At 33.3% G+C, this 20105-nt stretch overlaps 1 protein-coding gene across 1 annotated transcript in view; it reads left to right on the top strand.

The window, feature by feature from the left end:
* The window catches only part of LOC111689327 (serine-rich adhesin for platelets-like), a 44556-nt gene that overhangs the window by 23673 nt on the left and 778 nt on the right, over window positions 1-20105 (top strand). Inside the window, exons 3-4 of the mRNA XM_046953438.1 lie at window positions 14822-15050; window positions 15117-20099. Coding sequence (XP_046809394.1) covers window positions 14822-15050; window positions 15117-20099 — 5212 coding nt within the window. The remainder of the gene's footprint in view (window positions 1-14821; window positions 15051-15116; window positions 20100-20105) is intronic.

Raw genomic sequence — 20105 nt, forward strand, 5'->3', positions numbered from 1 at the left:
GCAACTTATCCATCTGTTCCTTAGCATGTGGTTGATCCAGTTACGGAGCAACATAAAACTGGTCTATGGATTGGATAAGAGTATCAGTGTGCACGTTATTGAAGGCGCCTTCGATGTCAATGCATACCGCCAGTGTATATAGTTTGCTATCAAAGGATGCACCTATGTAGTGGACAACTTCGTTTAAAGCGGTTTCCACCGATCGTCCCTTTACATAAGCATGCTGCTTAAATTTTAGGTCTTTGTCGGGTATACTGCTTTTAACCATACTATCGACAATCCGTTCCAAGGTTTTAAGTAGGAAGGACGTAAGACTTATCGGTCGATAAGACTTATAGTTATATCGTACATCTCGCAGCTTATCTATCTATTCAACATAAACTGGTCTAGGGATTGGATAAGAGTATCAGTGTGCACGTTATTGAAGGCGCCTTCAATGTCAAAAGTTTGCTATCGAATGATGCACCTATGTAGTGGACACAGATCGTCCCTTTACAAAAGCATGCTGCTTAAATTTTAGGTCTTTGTTTTAAGTAGGAAGGACGATCGGTCGATAAGACTTAGGTGCCGCATAGCTAGGTTTCCCTGGCTTAGGTATAAATATTACCCTTTCAAAATAATTTGATGAAATTTGGACCAAGTATGTTTTTCTAACCGCTCGTTGGATTTGACTCCTGGGAGTAACCTTAAGTGGCTATTGATGCAGTGGGTACCATTGATGATATGAAAAAATTAAAAAATATACTCATGGTGTAGGGGATTATATGTCTACCTGTTCAAAGAAAAATTTCTAGGAGTCACGTTTGGCTTTACAAACAACTTTCTTGTATTCACCAAGTTTACTACGATACTCATGCCAGTATACTGCGGTCTTTGTACGTCGTGCCTGGTTAAATAATTTGTGAAGAGTCTTACCAAGGTTCCGGATCTCACCAGTTACCCAGGTTTTCTCCTGGATAGATATCCGCTCTCGCAGAAGCCAACTGTCCTCGAACGATTCAACCAAGGCAATTGTGAGCATTTCTACTTCGACGTTTATGTCCTCTTTACTTCGACATTGAAAAGTGTCCTGACATAAACGGTTCTTTAGTAAGGAACCGAACATTGTCCAATTAGCTTTAGACTTATTCTGACTTATTAGGTCCATAATTAACCTTAACCCTATATAAAGTCCCTTTAAGAAAATGACTTCAATGTTCATTACTGGCTTAAAAATATAACATTTTAAATAAATAAGAAATTGAAATCTTCCTACCGTCGAATCCGAAATCTTCACTGTCAATAGTTGAACCCCCATTAAGAGAACTATTTCAAATATTACCCTGATGTTCACAATAGTATCGATATATAATAATAAAAAATTTAAAATATCAAAGTTTATTTATATGGCAGTGATTTGATGGGGGGTATACAAGATTCGGCATAGCCGAATATAACACTCTTACTTGTTATACCCTCCAGCACCATCAGTGGTGATAGAAGGTATATATAAGTTTGTCATTCCGTGTGTAACACCAAGAAATATTCATATGAGACCCAAAAAAGTATATACATGTACGTCTGTCTGTCTGGTTAAAACATGCTCACGTTAAAACTAAACCAAACAACTAGACCAAATTCACTGGAAATATTCATTATTATCCTAAGCAGTTCGGTATTGAAAATGGGCAAAATCGGTTCACACCGGAAAAAGTTATGAATCAAAATTTAAAACAACCTCGAAAAAATAAGCATTTTTTACACATTCTGATGTAATTTTCTCGAAAACTATGCAAGATAATTCCATGAAAATCACCAAAAATTCCATTCTACACAAGAGCCTTATCCCTGCTGAAAATGGTCAGTATCGGTTCACAATTTCATGTACCTCACATACAAAAGTACATATTCCCGGAAAATAGGATTTTTGTTAATAACTTCCGTCGCAATGTCGATATCTTCACAAAATTTTACAAATTAAAAACCTATATCAATAGAATTCATTCAGAGGAAAAATATTTTGGATGGGTTCATAATTGGACATAGCTCTCATACAAGGTCCCCTCCCAAAAATCACTTAAACGCATATAATTCATTAACAAATTATGATATTTATAAAAAAAATTTGGTACAAGTATTGCTTTCATATGACTATGAAATTTTTTTCCGATCGGTCCATAATTGGTCATAGCTCTCATACAAAGTCCCCTCCCGAAAATCACTTAAACGCGCATTACTAAATTAAGATATCCATATAAAATTTGGCACAAGTATTGCTCCCAAATAAAGAAACATTACTATGAAATTTTTTTCCGGTCAGTCTATAATTGGTCACAGCTCTCATAATCACTCCACTCCAAAAAATCACTTAAACGGGCATAACTCATTACTAAATTAAGATATCCATATAAAATTTGGCACAAGTATTGCTCTCACATAAAGAAATATTAGTGTGAAGATCCCGAAAATAACTTAAATGCGCATAACTTATTACTAAATTAAGATATCCATATAAAATTTAGTAAAAGTATTGCTCAAATGCAAAAAAAATATTACTGTGAAATTTTTTTCCGATAGGTCCAGAATTGGTCATAGCTCCCATACAAGGGCCCTCCCGAAAATCAATTAAACGGGCGTAACTCAATACTAAATTAAGAAATCCATATAAAATTTTGTTAAAGTATTGCTCATATGCATAAAATTATTACTGTAAAATTTTTTTTCGATCGGTCCTTAATTGGTCATAGCTCCCATACAAGGTTCTCTCCCGAAAATCACTTAAACGCATAACTTATTACTAAACGAAGATATCCATATAAAATTTGGTACAAGTATTGCATATATGCACAGAAATATTACTGAGATTTTTTTCCCGATCAGTCCATAACTGGTCATAGCTCCCATATAAGGTCCCCTGTCGAAAATCACTTAAACGTACATAACTCAAATATAGTTATATCCATACATTTAGCAAAAATATTGCTCTTATATACATACATAAATTACACTATAAAATTGTTTTACGATCGGTCCATTTTTCGTCAGTGCTCTAATACTAGATCCTCCAGAAAATCACTTAAATTCACAATATTCAATACCAAATAATGATATAGATGTACATGTACAGAATTTTAGCTTAAAGAATCTTTTACCATCGGTCTATAATTGATTATATCTCCCATATTTAACTAGTTGCATTATCAATTTGTGTAGAACAAAATTGTATATGTATTTTGAAAATCCTTAAATCTTTCACACACATGCATACATGCAAATTACTAAATATCGCTAAGAGCTATAAAAATGTAAAGAAAAAGGCGTTTGTAATGTTCAATAAATCTTGGAATTGTAATAGATTTAAATCTTGGGATATTTAGTAATTTGCATGTATGCATGTGTGTGAAAGATTTAAGGATTTTCAAAATACATATATACCCTGTTGGCCATGTCTTCAAGACATCATCGATGTTGCGTACAGGACAGTGTTAAATCATAAATGACTTGTTGGCGACAGCCGGAGCAAATCACTGACGACTATTTTTTATAAATATTAATAATAATTTTCATTCTAGTTTAGTGTTTTTTATATAAAAATAAAATATTTCGAACTTCGTTTACACCTTACCCTCTCCGATTAAGAGAAATTTGGTGCACATTCTTTTGGAATATATACAAAATTTAAAGTTCTAAAGAATCTCAAAATCGTTATTTTTCTCAATGGCCTGAAGTTTAATATCGTATAATTTCGAAATAAATCCCCAAATGTCGTTGTTTTTGCTTTCTGCAAATTTGTTTTTGATTTTTTTAATGAATATGTTCTGTAAATCTGTGGCCACTATTTACAAATGCAAATACATATTTTTAAAACTCAATAAACTGAACTCAAGATAGTGGATAATACATAACCAAAACGAAAAGTTTGTTTCTTAAAAGTATTTAATATGAATAAAGTAAAAAAATATTTGCCTAACGTATATCGGGGAATAATACTAAGAAATCTTAATTATAAATCATACTGATGGATCACAATGATAAAAAAATTCAAAACCTGCAGATAAATAATGCATAACTTTTTTCCTCTCCACCTGAATTGGACTTTTGGCCAAAAAATTAGTTTTCGGGACCAAAGTGTGTAGTTTGATTTAAAAAAAATTGGTGGGAATATTTCTTTACATACTTAGTTAATAGTTTCCTGAACGTAATTACTAAGAATCTTCCAATCAGTGTTAGTCAGGAATGTTATTTCTGGAATAACATCAATATACATGGATCTAACTTTTAACTAACAAGATACTTAGATCTAACTTCGAAGAATGCCTGACAGCGGCAAAGAAAGTGCTGCAGTGTTTTACTGTCCTCTCCACATGCTCTACATACGTTTGAATCCGAAAGTCCAATTTGGCATAAATGTGCTTGTAATCCTATGTATCCTCTCGGAATACGCACTATCATACTAACCTCAGAATCATTTTGAGGAGATTTTTCGTACCCATATGATGTGAACCTGACCTCTGGGAGAGTATTGAGTTAAAGATTTCCTACAATCCAGTACAGTCTTAAATTTAGTTAAACCTTCTGGCTGTCGGCAAATATATTAAGCGCTGCACAGTGGGGTCTCCCTGAGCAAAACTTGACATTAACTAAACTACGAAGTTTTGGTATAAATTATGGGTATCGATGGATAGAGGAAGAAAAGTTGCACTTAATGCAAAAATTTCCAAAATTTTATTTAAGAAATTTTTTATTACATTTATAGATATCCAAATTACTTTCGCGAAAGACTAAATTTAATGCATCCTCTGTAAAATTTCTGGATTTTTTTAGGAAAAGTTCTTTTTACAGTTATAAAGGGATGCGAATTAATTAATACAAATTGAAAATATCTCTCATATTCGGCTTTATTTACGGGAATTCTGTTCTCGGTTTTTATACGCTCCTCCACCATCAGTGGTGATAGAAGGTATATATAAGTTTGTCAAGAAATATTCATCTAAGACCCAACGAAGTATATATATTCTGGATCCTTACAAAATTCTGAGTTGATTTAAAACACGCTCACGATAAAACTAAGCCAAACAAATAGATCAAATTCACTGGATATATTCATTATTATCCTAAGCAGTTTGGTATTGAAAATGGGCAAAATCAGTTCACACCGGGTAGTTATGAATTAAAATTTAAAGTACAATATGATGCTACAACATCACATTATGATTAATAAAACTATATTATGATGAAATATTTGGACTATATTTAATCATAAAATGATAGATTATTATACTAATAACGGTCATAATATGATACTTCTTGATAGTAAAAATTATCATAATATGTTTTAACTTTAACCATAATTCTAACCATAATATGTTGCTCTTAGAATATGATTACCACAATTATATTTTTTCTCTGCGTGCATGGACGAACGGACGGACATAGCTTAATTGAATCAGAAAATGATTCGGAGCCGATCGGTATACTTTCAGGTAGGTATAGGACCAATATTATTGTGCGTTAAAAACATCAGCACAAACCCCAATATACCCTCCCCACTAAAGTGGTGTAGGGTATAAAAATATGATATTTGAACACGGTTTTCGGTGGGTTGTCGTAATGTCAAAACAAAAGTGACACTTTTGGTGTATTATGAAAAAGGACCTTTTAACACTTTTTTCGAAATTTGTACGACTTTTCCAGATTCAACTGATGCTTAAATAGAAATATTTTCATCGACATCCTAACGGAAGTTATTAACAATAAACACATTTTCCGAGAATATGTAACTTCCCAGCAAAAATTTTCATTACCTAGTAATCTAGAAAGTAATATTGGAATCACGTGGAAACTAATTACTTTTGGGGTGAATAACTAATTATTTTTGTTCGGCGAGGTTCAAATAATATGTACCTACCTTAAACAAATTAATAAATGGTTACTAATTTGATTACAAAAACTTTGCGAAATAACTAGTTACAAATAAACCTACAAATATGTTATGTGATAGTTAGTTATTTTGGGCCAACTTTGTATGTAGAAAACAAAAAATAAAAAAATTCCTCTGTCTGGATTTGAACCCTGGCATTCAGTTGTTTTCTATGTTTCTCACTCCAGCCGCTTACTCGATGCTCCATTAACATGTTGCTTTTTAAAATTTTGAGAACGGCTTTTTACAAAAATATATAAAGTCATTTTAAAAAAATAAACAGTATCCAGCAGGGCTATTACCAAAAATTTCAGATTTTTTGCTGGGTAGTAACAAAATTTGGATTTGTTATGGCTCAATTGTCTAGGTCGTTCATTTAACAAACAGGGGGTTCGTGGTTCGAGCCTTTTACGAAAATCTCTTGAAGGCATATTACTCATTACCAAATAAAGCTATTGAAAGATTTTTTCACGATCGGTTCAATACATGGGTGCGGTTGGTCCCATACAAGTTTCCCTTCAGAAAATCACTTAAACACACATTACTTGTTACTAAATTACGATACAAAATTTGACTGAAATTTTATTTACAGAAATTTAGCTTAAATAATCTTTTACCATCGGTCTATAATTGATCATATCTCCAATACTAGGTCCAGCCCCTAAAATGCTTTAATAGTATTTAACTAGTTGCATTATCAGTTTGTGTAGAACAAAATTACCCAGTTGGCCAGATCGTTATTGACGACGTCTGCATCGATGATGTCTGCAGGAATTTTCCAAATTTGTCCTGTATAAAATGCAATTTAAGACAACTTTAATAACAAGCTATGAAACAACGATCAAAAAAATAATAGTAATAATAATAATAATAATAATAATAATAATAATAACAAGTTAGAGTGCTATATTCGGCTGAGCCGAATCTTAAATATCCTCCACCAGCTACTTTTATATTAATACTTTTCTAATTGATCAAATATGTGTAGAAATAAGTTTTCTCATGTCTTTAATAGAAAAATCAAAGAAGATTTAATGAACATTATAAACGCCATTTTCTTTATATTTTTATAGCGTTTAGCGATATTTAGTAATTTGAAAGTATGCATGTGTGTGAAAGATTTAAGGATTTCCAAAATACATATGTATATATAAATTTGTTCTACAGTAATTGATAATGCACCTAGTTAAATGCGGTTAACACGTTTCGGAGATATGACCAATTATAGGCCGATCGCAATAAATTCTTTAAGCTAAATTTCTGTACATAAGCTAAATTTCTGTACATAAAAGCTATATTTCTGTCAAATTTTGTAATTTATATCGCAATTTAGTAATAAGTAATGTGCTTTTCAGTGATTTTCTGAAGGCAACCTTGTATAGGACCCAGCGCAACTGTGTTATAAACCGATCGCGAAAAAATTTTGATATATAATTTATGTATACAGAACTAATATTTGTGCCAAATCTTTTATCAAAAGCTTTATTTGGTAATGAGTAATATGCGTTTAAGAGATTTTCGTAAAAGGATTTTGTATGGGATGGAGGCGACCTAGTATGAGAGCTATGACCAAATATGGACCGATCTTAAAACAATGTTATATTGAACTTTTTGTGTAAAAGAGCAATATTTTTGCTAAATGTATGGATATCAGTACTTGGTACTGAGTTTTGTACGTTGAAGTGATTTTCGGGAGAGATCCTTGTATATGAGTTGTGACCAATTATGGACCGATCCAAAAAAACTTTTATGGTAATATTACTGTATATAAGAGCAATGCTAATACCAAATTTTATATCGGATATCTTAATTTTGTAATGAGTTATGTGCGTTTAAGTTATTTTCGGGAGGAGACCTTGTATGGGAGCTATGACCAATTATGTAATTATGGACCTTTCACTGTAATATTTGTATGCATATGAGCAATACTTATACCAAATTTTATATGGATATCTTAATTAAGTAATAAGTTATGCGCGTTTAAGTGATTTTCAGGAGGGAACCTTGTATAGGAGCTATGAAAAATTATTGACCGATTGAAAAAAATTTCATAGTAATATTTCTTTATGTGAGAGCAATGTTATATATCTTATTTTGGTAATGAATTATGTGCGTTTAAGTGATTTTCGGGAGGAGACCTTGTTGTTTGGGAGCTATGTCCAATTATGGGCAAATTTTTTTCCGAATGAATTCTATTGGCATAAGATTTTAACTTGTAAAATTTTGTGAAGATATCTAGATTGTGAAGGAAGTTACTAACAAAAACCCCATTTTCCGGGAATATGTACTTTTGTACCGATTTAGGCAATTTGCAGTAGGGATTAAGCTCTTGTGAAGAAACAAATGTATGGTGATTTTCATGGAATTATATTGGATAGTTTTCGAGAAAATTACATCCAAATGTGTAAAAAATGCTTTTTTTCCAAGTTGTTTTAAATTTTGATTCATAACTTTTCCCGATGTGAATCGATTTTGCTCATTTTTAATACGAAACTGCTTAGGATAATAGTGAATATATTCGGAGAATTTGGCTGAGTTCCTTTGCTTAGTTTAAACGTGAGCGTTTTAGGCAGACAGACAGACAGAATTATAAAACGAATATACAAAGAATAACCTTTGGTTGATTAAATTACATGTTGGTTATTGACAATCACTAATTTGTTTCTTTTTTTAATTCTGTGATGGACATGCTTGACACAAGCAATAAATGGGAAACATTTCTGCATTGCCTTTCATTCGCATTGTCATTGAAATATCTGCTAAAATTTCCTTTTTTAGCATTAGCCTTTTAGGAAGAAGTTTTGAAAAAAATATGTTGGTAAAGCAATACAGCCTTTAACTACTTTAAGGGTTTTAAAGGGTAAAAAACAATTTAGAGTGATATATTCAGCCAAGCCGAATCTTGAATACCCTTTACTTTTGTAATAATAATTTTTTTATTTCACAGAAAAAAACTGAAAATGAGTTTTAATTATCAACATAATTGTATCAAGCAAGTTTTGCACCTATAACTAAAATGACGATATCAATAACTAAATGTTTGTTTAACAATTTATTTAATCCGATCTAGTACGGATAAACCATACAACTGATAGAAAATTGGCGATACCAAAATATTTTTAATAGTAAACGTATTTTACTTATATTTTAAACATTATGTGGATAAACGTGTAAAATCATACCATTTAATGGTTATTTGATAGTTTAAATGATTCTGTTGTAAAAATAATTATTTTTTAGAGAATCATTCTCAAATTTATAACTGTCATAAACATATAAATGTTTTCAGTAACTAAAATATTGATGATGTTCAAAAAAAAAAAAAAAAAAAACAATTGTTTGGTCCTAACCATGCCGAACCATGTTTTTTCTCTGCGTGTATAAACCTTATAATCAAACTATAGGTCAGAACATTGAAGATAATTCAATGAAATTTGGCACATGGTCTTCTATTGTTCTATTGAAAATGGTTAAGATTGGTCCATTATTTCACCTTGCCCCCATACAGCTGAACCCACGAATAGGGCTTTTAGCTTTTTGACCCTAGCCTCTATAAAAAGCACCCTTCAAAATTTTACCTAAATGTCCACAGTTTTATTCAACAATAAATGGCTTAAGTGTATCTGAGGCAAGGTACAATTTGTAAAGTAATTCATAATAAACAATTGTAGAAAATTTCGAATATAAACAAAGCTAGTACATAATATGTTTATCTGATTTACAAAAAAAAAAACTTTATTTTATAATAACAGGCGTATTTTTGTCTTATGTTTTACTGAACTAATTATACCCTACACCAGGGGTCGACAAACTACGTTCGCGAGCCAAATGCGGCACAGTGGTATAGGACAAAAAAAGAGGGAAATAATTCGGTAACTTCTAAACGGTTAATCCGATTTTAATGAAATTTGGTATGCACAAAGAGGAGGTGTTGCCAAGTTTAGCACTATTATTATCATCCATAAGGTTAACTCTTAAAATTGTTACACATATTGATGAAAATAATAGTACTAGGTAAATTTTCTAAAAGATGTTGAGTTTTTCCTAATTAATTGTCACTTAAAAAACATTATAATTAATTTTGTCTATTTTTCAAAACTGTATATAATTTTTGAAAATTAAAAAATTCGCGGAATACTTTTTAAATTTCGAAACTTCTTATTAGAAATCCCGGAATTCCCAAAAAAGTTTTAAAAAATCCCAAAAATGAGAATTTTAGATTTTTTGCCTATTATATCCATACCAGAGGCAGGGTTATTGAAACCCGTTACAAAATGATTAAGAACATATTGGATCATATAAAACAGGTCACTATAATTTGATATCGACTATGAGATTTGAGAATTTTTGCTCAAAATTGAATTATCCATAAAAAATAGGGTTTTTTGGATGGACCTGGTCCCCTCGGTATCAAAAAATGGCAAAAAATCGCCTTTTTTAATTTTTTAAATTAAAATGCCTATAACTTTAGACTCAGTCAAGATTTTTACATTATTCTTTCACTGCGTCCCCTCGGTATCAAAAAATGGCAAAAAATCGCCTTTTTTAATTTTTTAAATTAAAATGCCTATAACTTTAGACTCAGTCAAGATTTTTACATTATTCTTTCACTGCTTGAATATATACTTGTTGTTAAGCGAATAAAAGAAAAAATGGCGAAAATCGGGAATATTTGGATCCGCTATTATCAAAAATCTAAAGTAAGGACGGTAAAAATTTTAAAATTTTAATTTTCAAATGCGAATATCTCCTAAACTATAAGAGATAATTTACTGCTACGACGAAATTTTTTATAGATGAGGAGATTCTATATAAGATTTTTTTTAAATCGGAACTCAAATGAAGAAATAGGATCGTTTTAAAAATTTAACATAGCCGAGGTGTCCTAATTTGAGGACCCCCCGCCGGGCCCCTGGTTGGCCTATAAGGTCCAAATTCAAAACAAAAACTCGACAACACCTTTTCTTTGCATACCAAATTTCATTTAAATCGGATTAACCGTTTAGAAGTTACCGAATTATTTCCCTCTTTTTTTTTGTCATATAGCACTGTGTTTTTTAAACATATTAGTTTATAAATTTTAAATTTTTTCTCGACTATATTATTACACATACAACACGAAGTGTTATTGGTGTTTCTAGGTAAATTTTGACCTTCAAGTCATTTTCTGAAGGAAGTTTTTAGAGAGCTGGGGTTAACTGAGGTCCCAAAAATCAATAATGTCATTAAGAGTTCTATAATACTAAGTTTTGCCGACTTTTGTTGACATAATAGAATATTTAACTTAATTATGAGCCCAAAGGCCCTATTCGGGGGTACGATTGTATGGGGGCTGGGCGAAATAATGGATCGATTTTATCCCTTTTTTAATATGCCAAAAAAAGAGTGTGCGCCAAATTTCATCAAATTATCGTGAAAATTGCGACTTTAACTTGCGCACCAGGTTTACATGAACAGCCTGCCAGCCAGGATGCACTTTTCTTGCTATCATCCAGGAGTAACTTAAAAGAAGACGAAAATTTGAATTCAATGTATTTTGTTTTTGTAACAAACGTCCAGAAGTGTTTCTGACGTGGCGTCAGGTGTAATGCACAACAGTTTTGTCTTCAAAAAGTTTGAAGGGTAGATTCAACAAAATGTACTTAGTAGTGTTTGTGCAACTCACATAGTAATAAAAAAAGTTGGAGTGTTATATTTCGATGGACCTAATCTTATATAATCTTCACCATAGTGTATTTTAAACATATTAGTTTATAAATTTTAAATTTTTTCTCGGCTACATTATTACACAAATAAACGAAGTGTTATTGGTGTTTATAGGTAAATTTTGATCTTCAAGTCATTTTCTGAAGGAAGTTTTAAGGGGGCTGGGCTTAACTGAGGCCCCAAAAATCAATAATGTCACTTAGAGTTCTATAATACTAAGTTATGCCGACTTTTGTTGACATAATAGAATATTTAACTTAATTATGAGACCAAAGGCCCTATTCAGGGGTACGATTTTATGGGGGCTAGGCGAAATAATGGACCGATTTTATCCATTTTCAATATGCCAAAAAAAAGAGTGGGTGCCAAATTTCATCAAATTATCTTGAAAATTGCGACTTTACCTTGCACACAAGGTTTACATGAACAACCTGCCAGCCAGACTGACAGACATAGCTTAGTCGACTCAGAAAGCGATTCTAATATTCAATACCAAATGGTATACTTTTAGGTGGGTATATGACGAATATTTTTGTATGATACAAACATCAACTACGTTGACCATATTTTTTCAGCAAAATACAGAACAGGAAGAAATAAAATACACTAACCACTATTTTCTAAATCAGTTTTTTTACCGTCAAAATTTTAATTGTTATTATATTGATTGTTCACAGAAAAAAAATTTTTCAACATATATATTATGAACTGTTTTATCCAATATTTATCATCATAAACTGTTCTTTTAAAGTGGTTATAAGTGTGGTTATATGGAGGGTAAAAACAATTATGGACCTATCCTTGACGGTTTATACAATAATTGTTTGTATTTAATATCGCTGTACTTGTATTTTTAATTCAGTCAGTAAAACATGTTTGTGCCGAATTTCACCGCTATTGATGTTATGGGCGATAAAGTCATTTTCTGAAGGGGAGTTTATATTTGGGGTAGGGTCAATTATGGACCGATCCTTATAAAATTCTACGAAGAGATTTATGTTCCAGTAAAATATGTTTGTGCCGAATTTCACCGCTATTTATACTTCTCTTAGCCAATTATGAGCGATAAAGTAATATTCTGAAGGGGACTTTATATGGGGTTAGGGTCAATTATGAACCGATCCTTATAAAATTCTACTACAGGATTTATTTTCCTGTAAAACATATTTGTGCCGAATTTGACCGCTATTGATGCTTCTCTTAGCCAGTTATGGGTGATAAAGTCATTTTCTAAAGGGGACTTTATATGGGGAGTAGGGTCAATTATGGACCGATCCTTATAAAATTCTACGAAGAGATTTATGTCCCCATAAAACATATTTGAGCGGAATTTCCCCACTATTGACGCTTCCGTTAGAGAGTTATGGGCGATAATGTCATTTTCTGAAGGGGACTTTATATGCAAAATTTCTGCTCGCTAGCTGCTTCCATTTGGACTCTATCGTGTTTTCAACAGACAGACAGACGGACGGACGTGGCTAGATCGTCTTAGAATCTAATAAGGACCTAGAATGTATATACTTTTATGGGTCTTAGACGAATATTTCAATTCATTACAAACGGAATGACAAAAACAATATACCCCCATCTTTTTTGACGGTGGGTATAAAAATATTTCGAAGTATAGTTAAAAAAGAAATCAAATGCTTATTTTTTTTAAATAATCAATATACATACTGACTGGTGTAGGGTATCATATGGTCGGCTACGCCCGACTATACATTCATATTTGTTTAAATAAAGTTTGATTTTTTTTAAATTTTCTTTATGATTTTTAGATTAAAATCGATGAATTTTGCGTGTAATTTGCTGGCCCTTTTGAGGAATGGAACTATGTTTGCTGATGATTTCCTGTTTTAGATTTTGTTTTTCAACATTTTAATTAGTATTTTTTATTAAGTATATAAAATTCGCTAATAGTGGATTATTATTATGTTACTATATAAACAGAATAGTAAATAGTGGACTTTTATGCAATTATATCATGAATATCATTAAAAAAGTAAAAAATTCCAAAAATTACAGTCATATAAAAGTTCATACATTCTAATAACTTTTAATTTGGGAGAAGAGTCATGTTCGAATCATACAATTGTTACAATATCTTTTTTTATTATTTTTTCCAAGAAAAAACTAAAGAAAACGATAAACAATAAGGCAAGCAGCCGTCATCATTTATGGTAGTTTTTATCACCTTAGTGATATCGTTACGATATCGTTATATAGTTTATTGGGACAGTAGAAAAAGAAAGCAAATACTAAATAGTAAATGTTTATAGTTGAAAAACTGTATTACCTACATTTGTGTCCGATTTTTTACTATTAAAGTTTGTTGGCTTAAATTGTCAGGTTATCTCATGTTGGTTCGGAGAAACCCCACAATCGACATATATATATAGGAAGTTGGAGCCCCGAAAAATTATAACTACAAAGGTGTCCACCAGTTTAATTTAACATAACCTCAATAAGTTAAATAATACGAAAGCTCGCAATTAATGCAAACTATCCTTAACTTGGAAACGATTATTAAAGTTCATAATGGTTTACTACACACTTTTTCCATATAAAAACAGGTTTTAATAACCATTGGTAACTTAATAATTGTTTTTGCATAAGGCGGTTATTATTTACGAGTGAGACGCAATTCTGTCGAAAGCTTGGCAACAAACACAAGCCTGACCGTCCTTATAAAAAATGGCGATGACGCGAGAGTTGTTCCCTAACTCAGACCTGAATTACGACTGCAATTTTTTTTAATAATTTTTATATTTCATATGCGTTTTTATGTAAAACTGGAAAAAATAATGAACAAATACAGAACACTAAATAAAATACAGAACATTTTCACGTTTTTTAGTAAAGAATAATTTATACAGAAAGGGCTCTAAAATACAGTATTGTTCTATATAATACAGAACTACTGGTCACCGTAGGTATAACAAAATAAATAACTCAATGAAGCCAATCTACACAGACATGTACATCTTTTTCCAATTCACAGTGTTGTTGCTGCTTATTTATTAAATCATGAAGAAATATCTTTTTTTATGATATTTTGATAGGTTGTCTCTAATTTTTTAATTTTGGAAATCGAAATAGACGGCGTAAAGAAAACCGCTTTTTGCTTTATTTAAGTTTATTGGGTTTAAGTTGATTAAAAAATAGGTTAATATCATTGTTTAATGTATATATGTTCATTTTATTATATATTTGCAGTCTTACACTCAAAACGATTATTATTTTACTGAAATCGATGCCTTATCCTGCAATAACCGACCAATTAGCAGCACCTTACGCAATAAAGGTACGTATAATGCGTATGAAAGTCAAACAGAAGATGAAACAACTAGTTATGATATATATGGCAACCAAGAGTACAACGACGGAAGTAGCTGTGATAGCTACAACCATCAACAAAGATCTACGTCTACGATGTCAAATGCCGGTAATTATAATGTCTCATATTACAGCAATGATAACAATAAATATTGTAAAAACGTAATAACTACAGACAACTTAATGTACCATCATGATGCCTGCAGTGGCGATAGTTATGATATTTATTCGACGCTTGATTATGGTGATTATGACAATCTTAGAGGAGAGTGTATCTATGGAACGACGTCAGAAGGAGAAGATGGAAATTCCCGACCATTTACGGCTCTTGGAGATAGTAATAATAAAATGTTGCCACAAGTACCGCCAGTGCAGTATAGTCATAGTATGTGGGATGGTATGTACAGTAGTGGCCAGCACAGGCAAAGTAATGTCAGTCTACCGTCAACGCCAACATTCCGTTATAACGGTGGAAGTGTTGGCGGTAGAGGAGTGGGCTCTAATAATGGGGATTGGGACAGAGGCTTCATTGTGGATGGCGTGAAAGCTCAGTTGAATGGTCAACGACATTGTGATGATGGTGGATGTGGCTCGGGCTTTCACGGACATAGACCACCGGAACGCATATTACCTTTGCCCCAGTCTCAGCAGCCTCAAACATATACTAAGAAATATTTAAAGCAACCATTTTTTGAAGATAATTTCGACAACATGGCAACAACTACATCATCAATGTCAGCATATAGAAATCAAATAAATCTAGATTACAAAAAGGATATTTCTGTACAACACACTATTACACGAAAACTTCCGCCTTACAATCTCTATTATGATAATGGCAGTTTAATCGAACCATCACAGAATAGCCGTGAAACAGATTATAATAACTCCTACAACACCTATGATTCTCCACGCTACTCAATAGAGCCACGCCCACATACCGCCATGCAATCAAGAGATGACTATAACGATTTCGGTTTGAATTCAATGGACAATATGTCAACGTATAGCGACACTGTTGTACCAACAGCAAACACTTATGCCAACCAACAAAAACTACAAGATTTGCAAAAATGCCGTTACTCCATCATTATGGCCATGACAACAGCATCTGTCATTGCTAGCGGCGAAACCCGTATACCACAACATTTGCTAAAGAAAACAATAAAGCCAACTGCAAGCCACGTAACGGATACAACAACAAGTGGAGCATTAAAAGGGGGGACTGGTGCTGGCCTGAGATCATCGTCGGTCTCATATATGTATGACGATAGTAATAGTGGTTTTGGGGGAATAGGCAGCAACAACAAAAAAAGTAGTTTTAGTGGGAGTAATAATTTAACGACATGTGCCTATACAAACAGCTCTGCTGCTCTTCCCCCTGTTACGTTAACGACAGCAGCTTCATCGTCAATGCTGTTGTTGTCGTCAGCCTCACCAATTGTAGCTGATAGTGCAAACAGCGTCATTAAAAATAACACTGCATCTACTACAGAAACAGCATCGTCAGGTTTGTCGATGCTAAAAAACTTGACTTCTAGAAAATTGCCAAAACATCACACTGGTCGTGGTCACGATGTGCCCACCAACAAACAATTGCCGCAATCACCTCAGTACCCGTTAAGTCATGACGTAACGGTCAAAACACTACCAGTAACCCCACAAACAACATCGTCGCTGAAAGCGAACGATACATTAGATAACATTAATTTACCATCGTCCATTTTATCAGCAACATTAATAACATCAACCTCATCAACATCTAAGTATTCGTTACCATACCAAGGTACATCTTTAGCATCAAGCTCACTTTTAGCAACAACAACAAAAACTACAGATATAGCAGCGACATCGTCATCATCATCCAAAAATGTAGTAACAACAGCAGCAACAACAACAACAGGCAATTTGCTGCCTAACAATAATAACAATACCCCAGATTTAAAAAATTCTGACAACGTGAATAATTATAAAAATAATAACTTTTTCAATAATAATGTCCGAACTACTGACGACAAATATTCCACAGAATCATTTCAAACGAAATCAGAAACATCAGTAAACGGTGAAGAAAACCCCGTATATCATTTGTCAACTACGCCGTCCAGATTAAACTGTCTATCAGCAATAAATGACTCATCTGCGTCCCCACAATTCAAAATTGGAACGGCATTCGATTCATTAATTTCCTCATCATCACGAATAACAACAACAAGTGATACAACCACAACAACAATATCAACAACTGAACTTGACAATGATTATAAGACGACTTTTACCGACTACACCGACTATTTAAAAACTTATACATTGCCAACATTTTCCTCCTCCAGCAACAGTAGCAGCAATAACACAAATCTCCAATTTACCCTTAACCAAAATAATAGCATTAGTAGTAGCAGTTATTTACCATATCCTAGTCTAGATATTAATACCGATTACTTAACACAACTCACGTCATCTATAACCACATTATCCACAACTCTCACTTCATCACCGGTAACGTCTACTACAATACCAGTCACAACGTCAGTACCAACATCAACAATATTAGCAATAAATAACAGGGGACTTAATAACATAATAACAGCTTTAAATTTAAGTGATAATAATATAAGACGTAAAAGTAGTATTAGTTCGCCCGTATCAAAAATTTCAAGTCCCAGTGGCGGTGTTGTTCCAATTACCTCAATATCAAGCTGTACAGCAACAACAACATTGTCATCAAACGTTCAAACATCTATAGCGTCCCCATCATCAAACACCTTAACAACATATTTAGATCAAACATCAATGAGCACATCCACCATACTACAACACGATCCTAACCACGAGGTTGGAAAAGAAAAGATGGAAACTAGTTTAGACACAAAACAAGTTACAAATACCAATGAGTCAGCTTCATTAATGTGCATAGACCAATACGATAATTATTTAAAAGACTATAAGCTCGATTTTATATCGACCTCCACAATTATAACAGCAACAACATCATCACCTACAACACATACTTCAGCGACGACAACAACCTCTTCTGCATCCGCATCCTCTTCAACGTTGAATAATTCATGGCCGACAAACACAATGTCGTTGTATGCAATAGCAACCACGACCACAACAATAAAATCAAAGGACAATACTAGTTGTTATACGATAGACAACAATAAAGGATCTACAGATACTGTATTGTCAACATTTACACCAAATTGTTTGTTTACAACAACTGAAACTAAAGCGCCTAATGCTGAATTAACACCAACGGCAGCCACAACTACATCCGCATTAACATCAACAAAACACTCGGTGACAACAACTGCTGAGGTTGACACTATAAAGTCAACCTTATTATATGCAGACTACTTAAAACACTATAATAATACAGTGACAGCGTCTTCGTCCACATCATTCGTATCAGAAATAACAGATAAAACATCTCAAGAGCTACCTGCTTATATATTGGACTTTCTTACGACCTCATCAACTAGTGATTATGATAGTCAAAACTATTTAAATTTATATAAATTTAAAGAAGAGGACATGATAACAAACTTAACCTCAGATTTAACGTCTTTAAAGGTCACCCCCACCACAACCAATAATAACGATATTACAATAAACAGCCAGAGTTGTATTAAGGATGCCCCCTTAACAACTGTTAAGGATTTAGCTGTAACATCTACCATATCGACTACATCAGCGTTAATTCCAGCGGTCACAACTCACACAACATCTGACTTGATTGTAACATCTTCACCGTCAGTATTCACACTAAATGAAGCATCTACAAAAAACCAACTGACTGCCACCACTGCCTTGACGACTATGGTTGATTTTGACGATAATTTTTATAACAGTTTCAGTGTGAATCTGAATTCATTGATGGGCGCCGATGCTGTAATTAGTACTAACGCAGTGACAGCAGTAACATCAGAAGCAGCTTCTGAAAACTTAAAACCCTCATTTATATCTGATACAAAATCATCCAATGATACATTCACCGCGCCAGTATATTTACATTCAGACACTACAAGCAAATCTCTGTTTAACATTAGTACCTTAGTTGAGAGTAGCAGTGAACCTGGTGATGCTACAAGTGATTTTTATACTACAACATCAACATTGGCAACAACAGCTACAGGAATATCAACAATGCAATCATCTTCAGTACCATCATCGACAACCTCTCAAAAATCAACAACGGCTGGCATTAAAGCGGCCTCAATGTTGGGTGGACTTTCGCAGAGTCTGAAGGGAGGATTGGATGGTGTCCTGGCCGCTGCAACCAGCAATGAACCACAACAACAGAAAAAAGGTTTCGGTTTTAGTTTAGCCTCAAAGCTTGTACCCAACGTTGGTGGCTTATTAGGTTCTGCCACGAAATCCGCTACCACTCAACCAACAAAAACTGTTGAGCCCACAACAACTCAAAGTATCCAAACAACCGAGTCATTCCAAAAGCAAATCGATTACAACTATGATTCAACTTTGGTTACTACAGCTGCTATAACTAACAGCAATTTTGTGTCATCTTCCGTAAATGGGGAACCATATTATGAAGATGTTCCAATAAGTACAAATACTAGCAAAGATATGGACTTTGTGTTGTCATCGCATACGACAGATATATATGGCAACGGAGAACAGCAACATGGTGGCCTTTACTATAATAGTAGTCAAACAACGTTTTATCATATGACAAGTAGCCTTGATTATGCACAGGACGAAACGGCAAATCATACAGAACAAATGATGTTTTACGATGACGCTGCCACTGGAAATATGCACGATATAAATAAAGAGTATTTTGATGATGAAAGCCAGGCAATTGATGTGTATGGCGGATTTAGTGAGTATGAACATGTCACAACTACAGGACATTATATTGATACCTCCAAAGCGTATTCCACTGTAAGTGACACAGTACCCAGTGCCGTTTCAACGTGTACACCAATGGCATCAACAACTATGCAATCGAATAATTCGACGACAGTCACAGCAGCTAAGAAAGCCACAAGTTCTATATTGTCCTCTCTAACTAATGTAGCTTCTCAGATTTCGCAACAAACTTCTACAGTACCTGCTACTACCACAGCTGCAGCATCGACATGTAGTAGTACAAAACCATCAAGTGGCGGTAGCATGTTTGGTTCCTTCCTTGGCAGAG

The sequence above is a fragment of the Lucilia cuprina genome, chromosome X, assembly GCF_022045245.1.
Source record: "Lucilia cuprina isolate Lc7/37 chromosome X, ASM2204524v1, whole genome shotgun sequence".
Taxonomy (NCBI): Eukaryota; Metazoa; Arthropoda; class Insecta; order Diptera; family Calliphoridae; genus Lucilia; species Lucilia cuprina.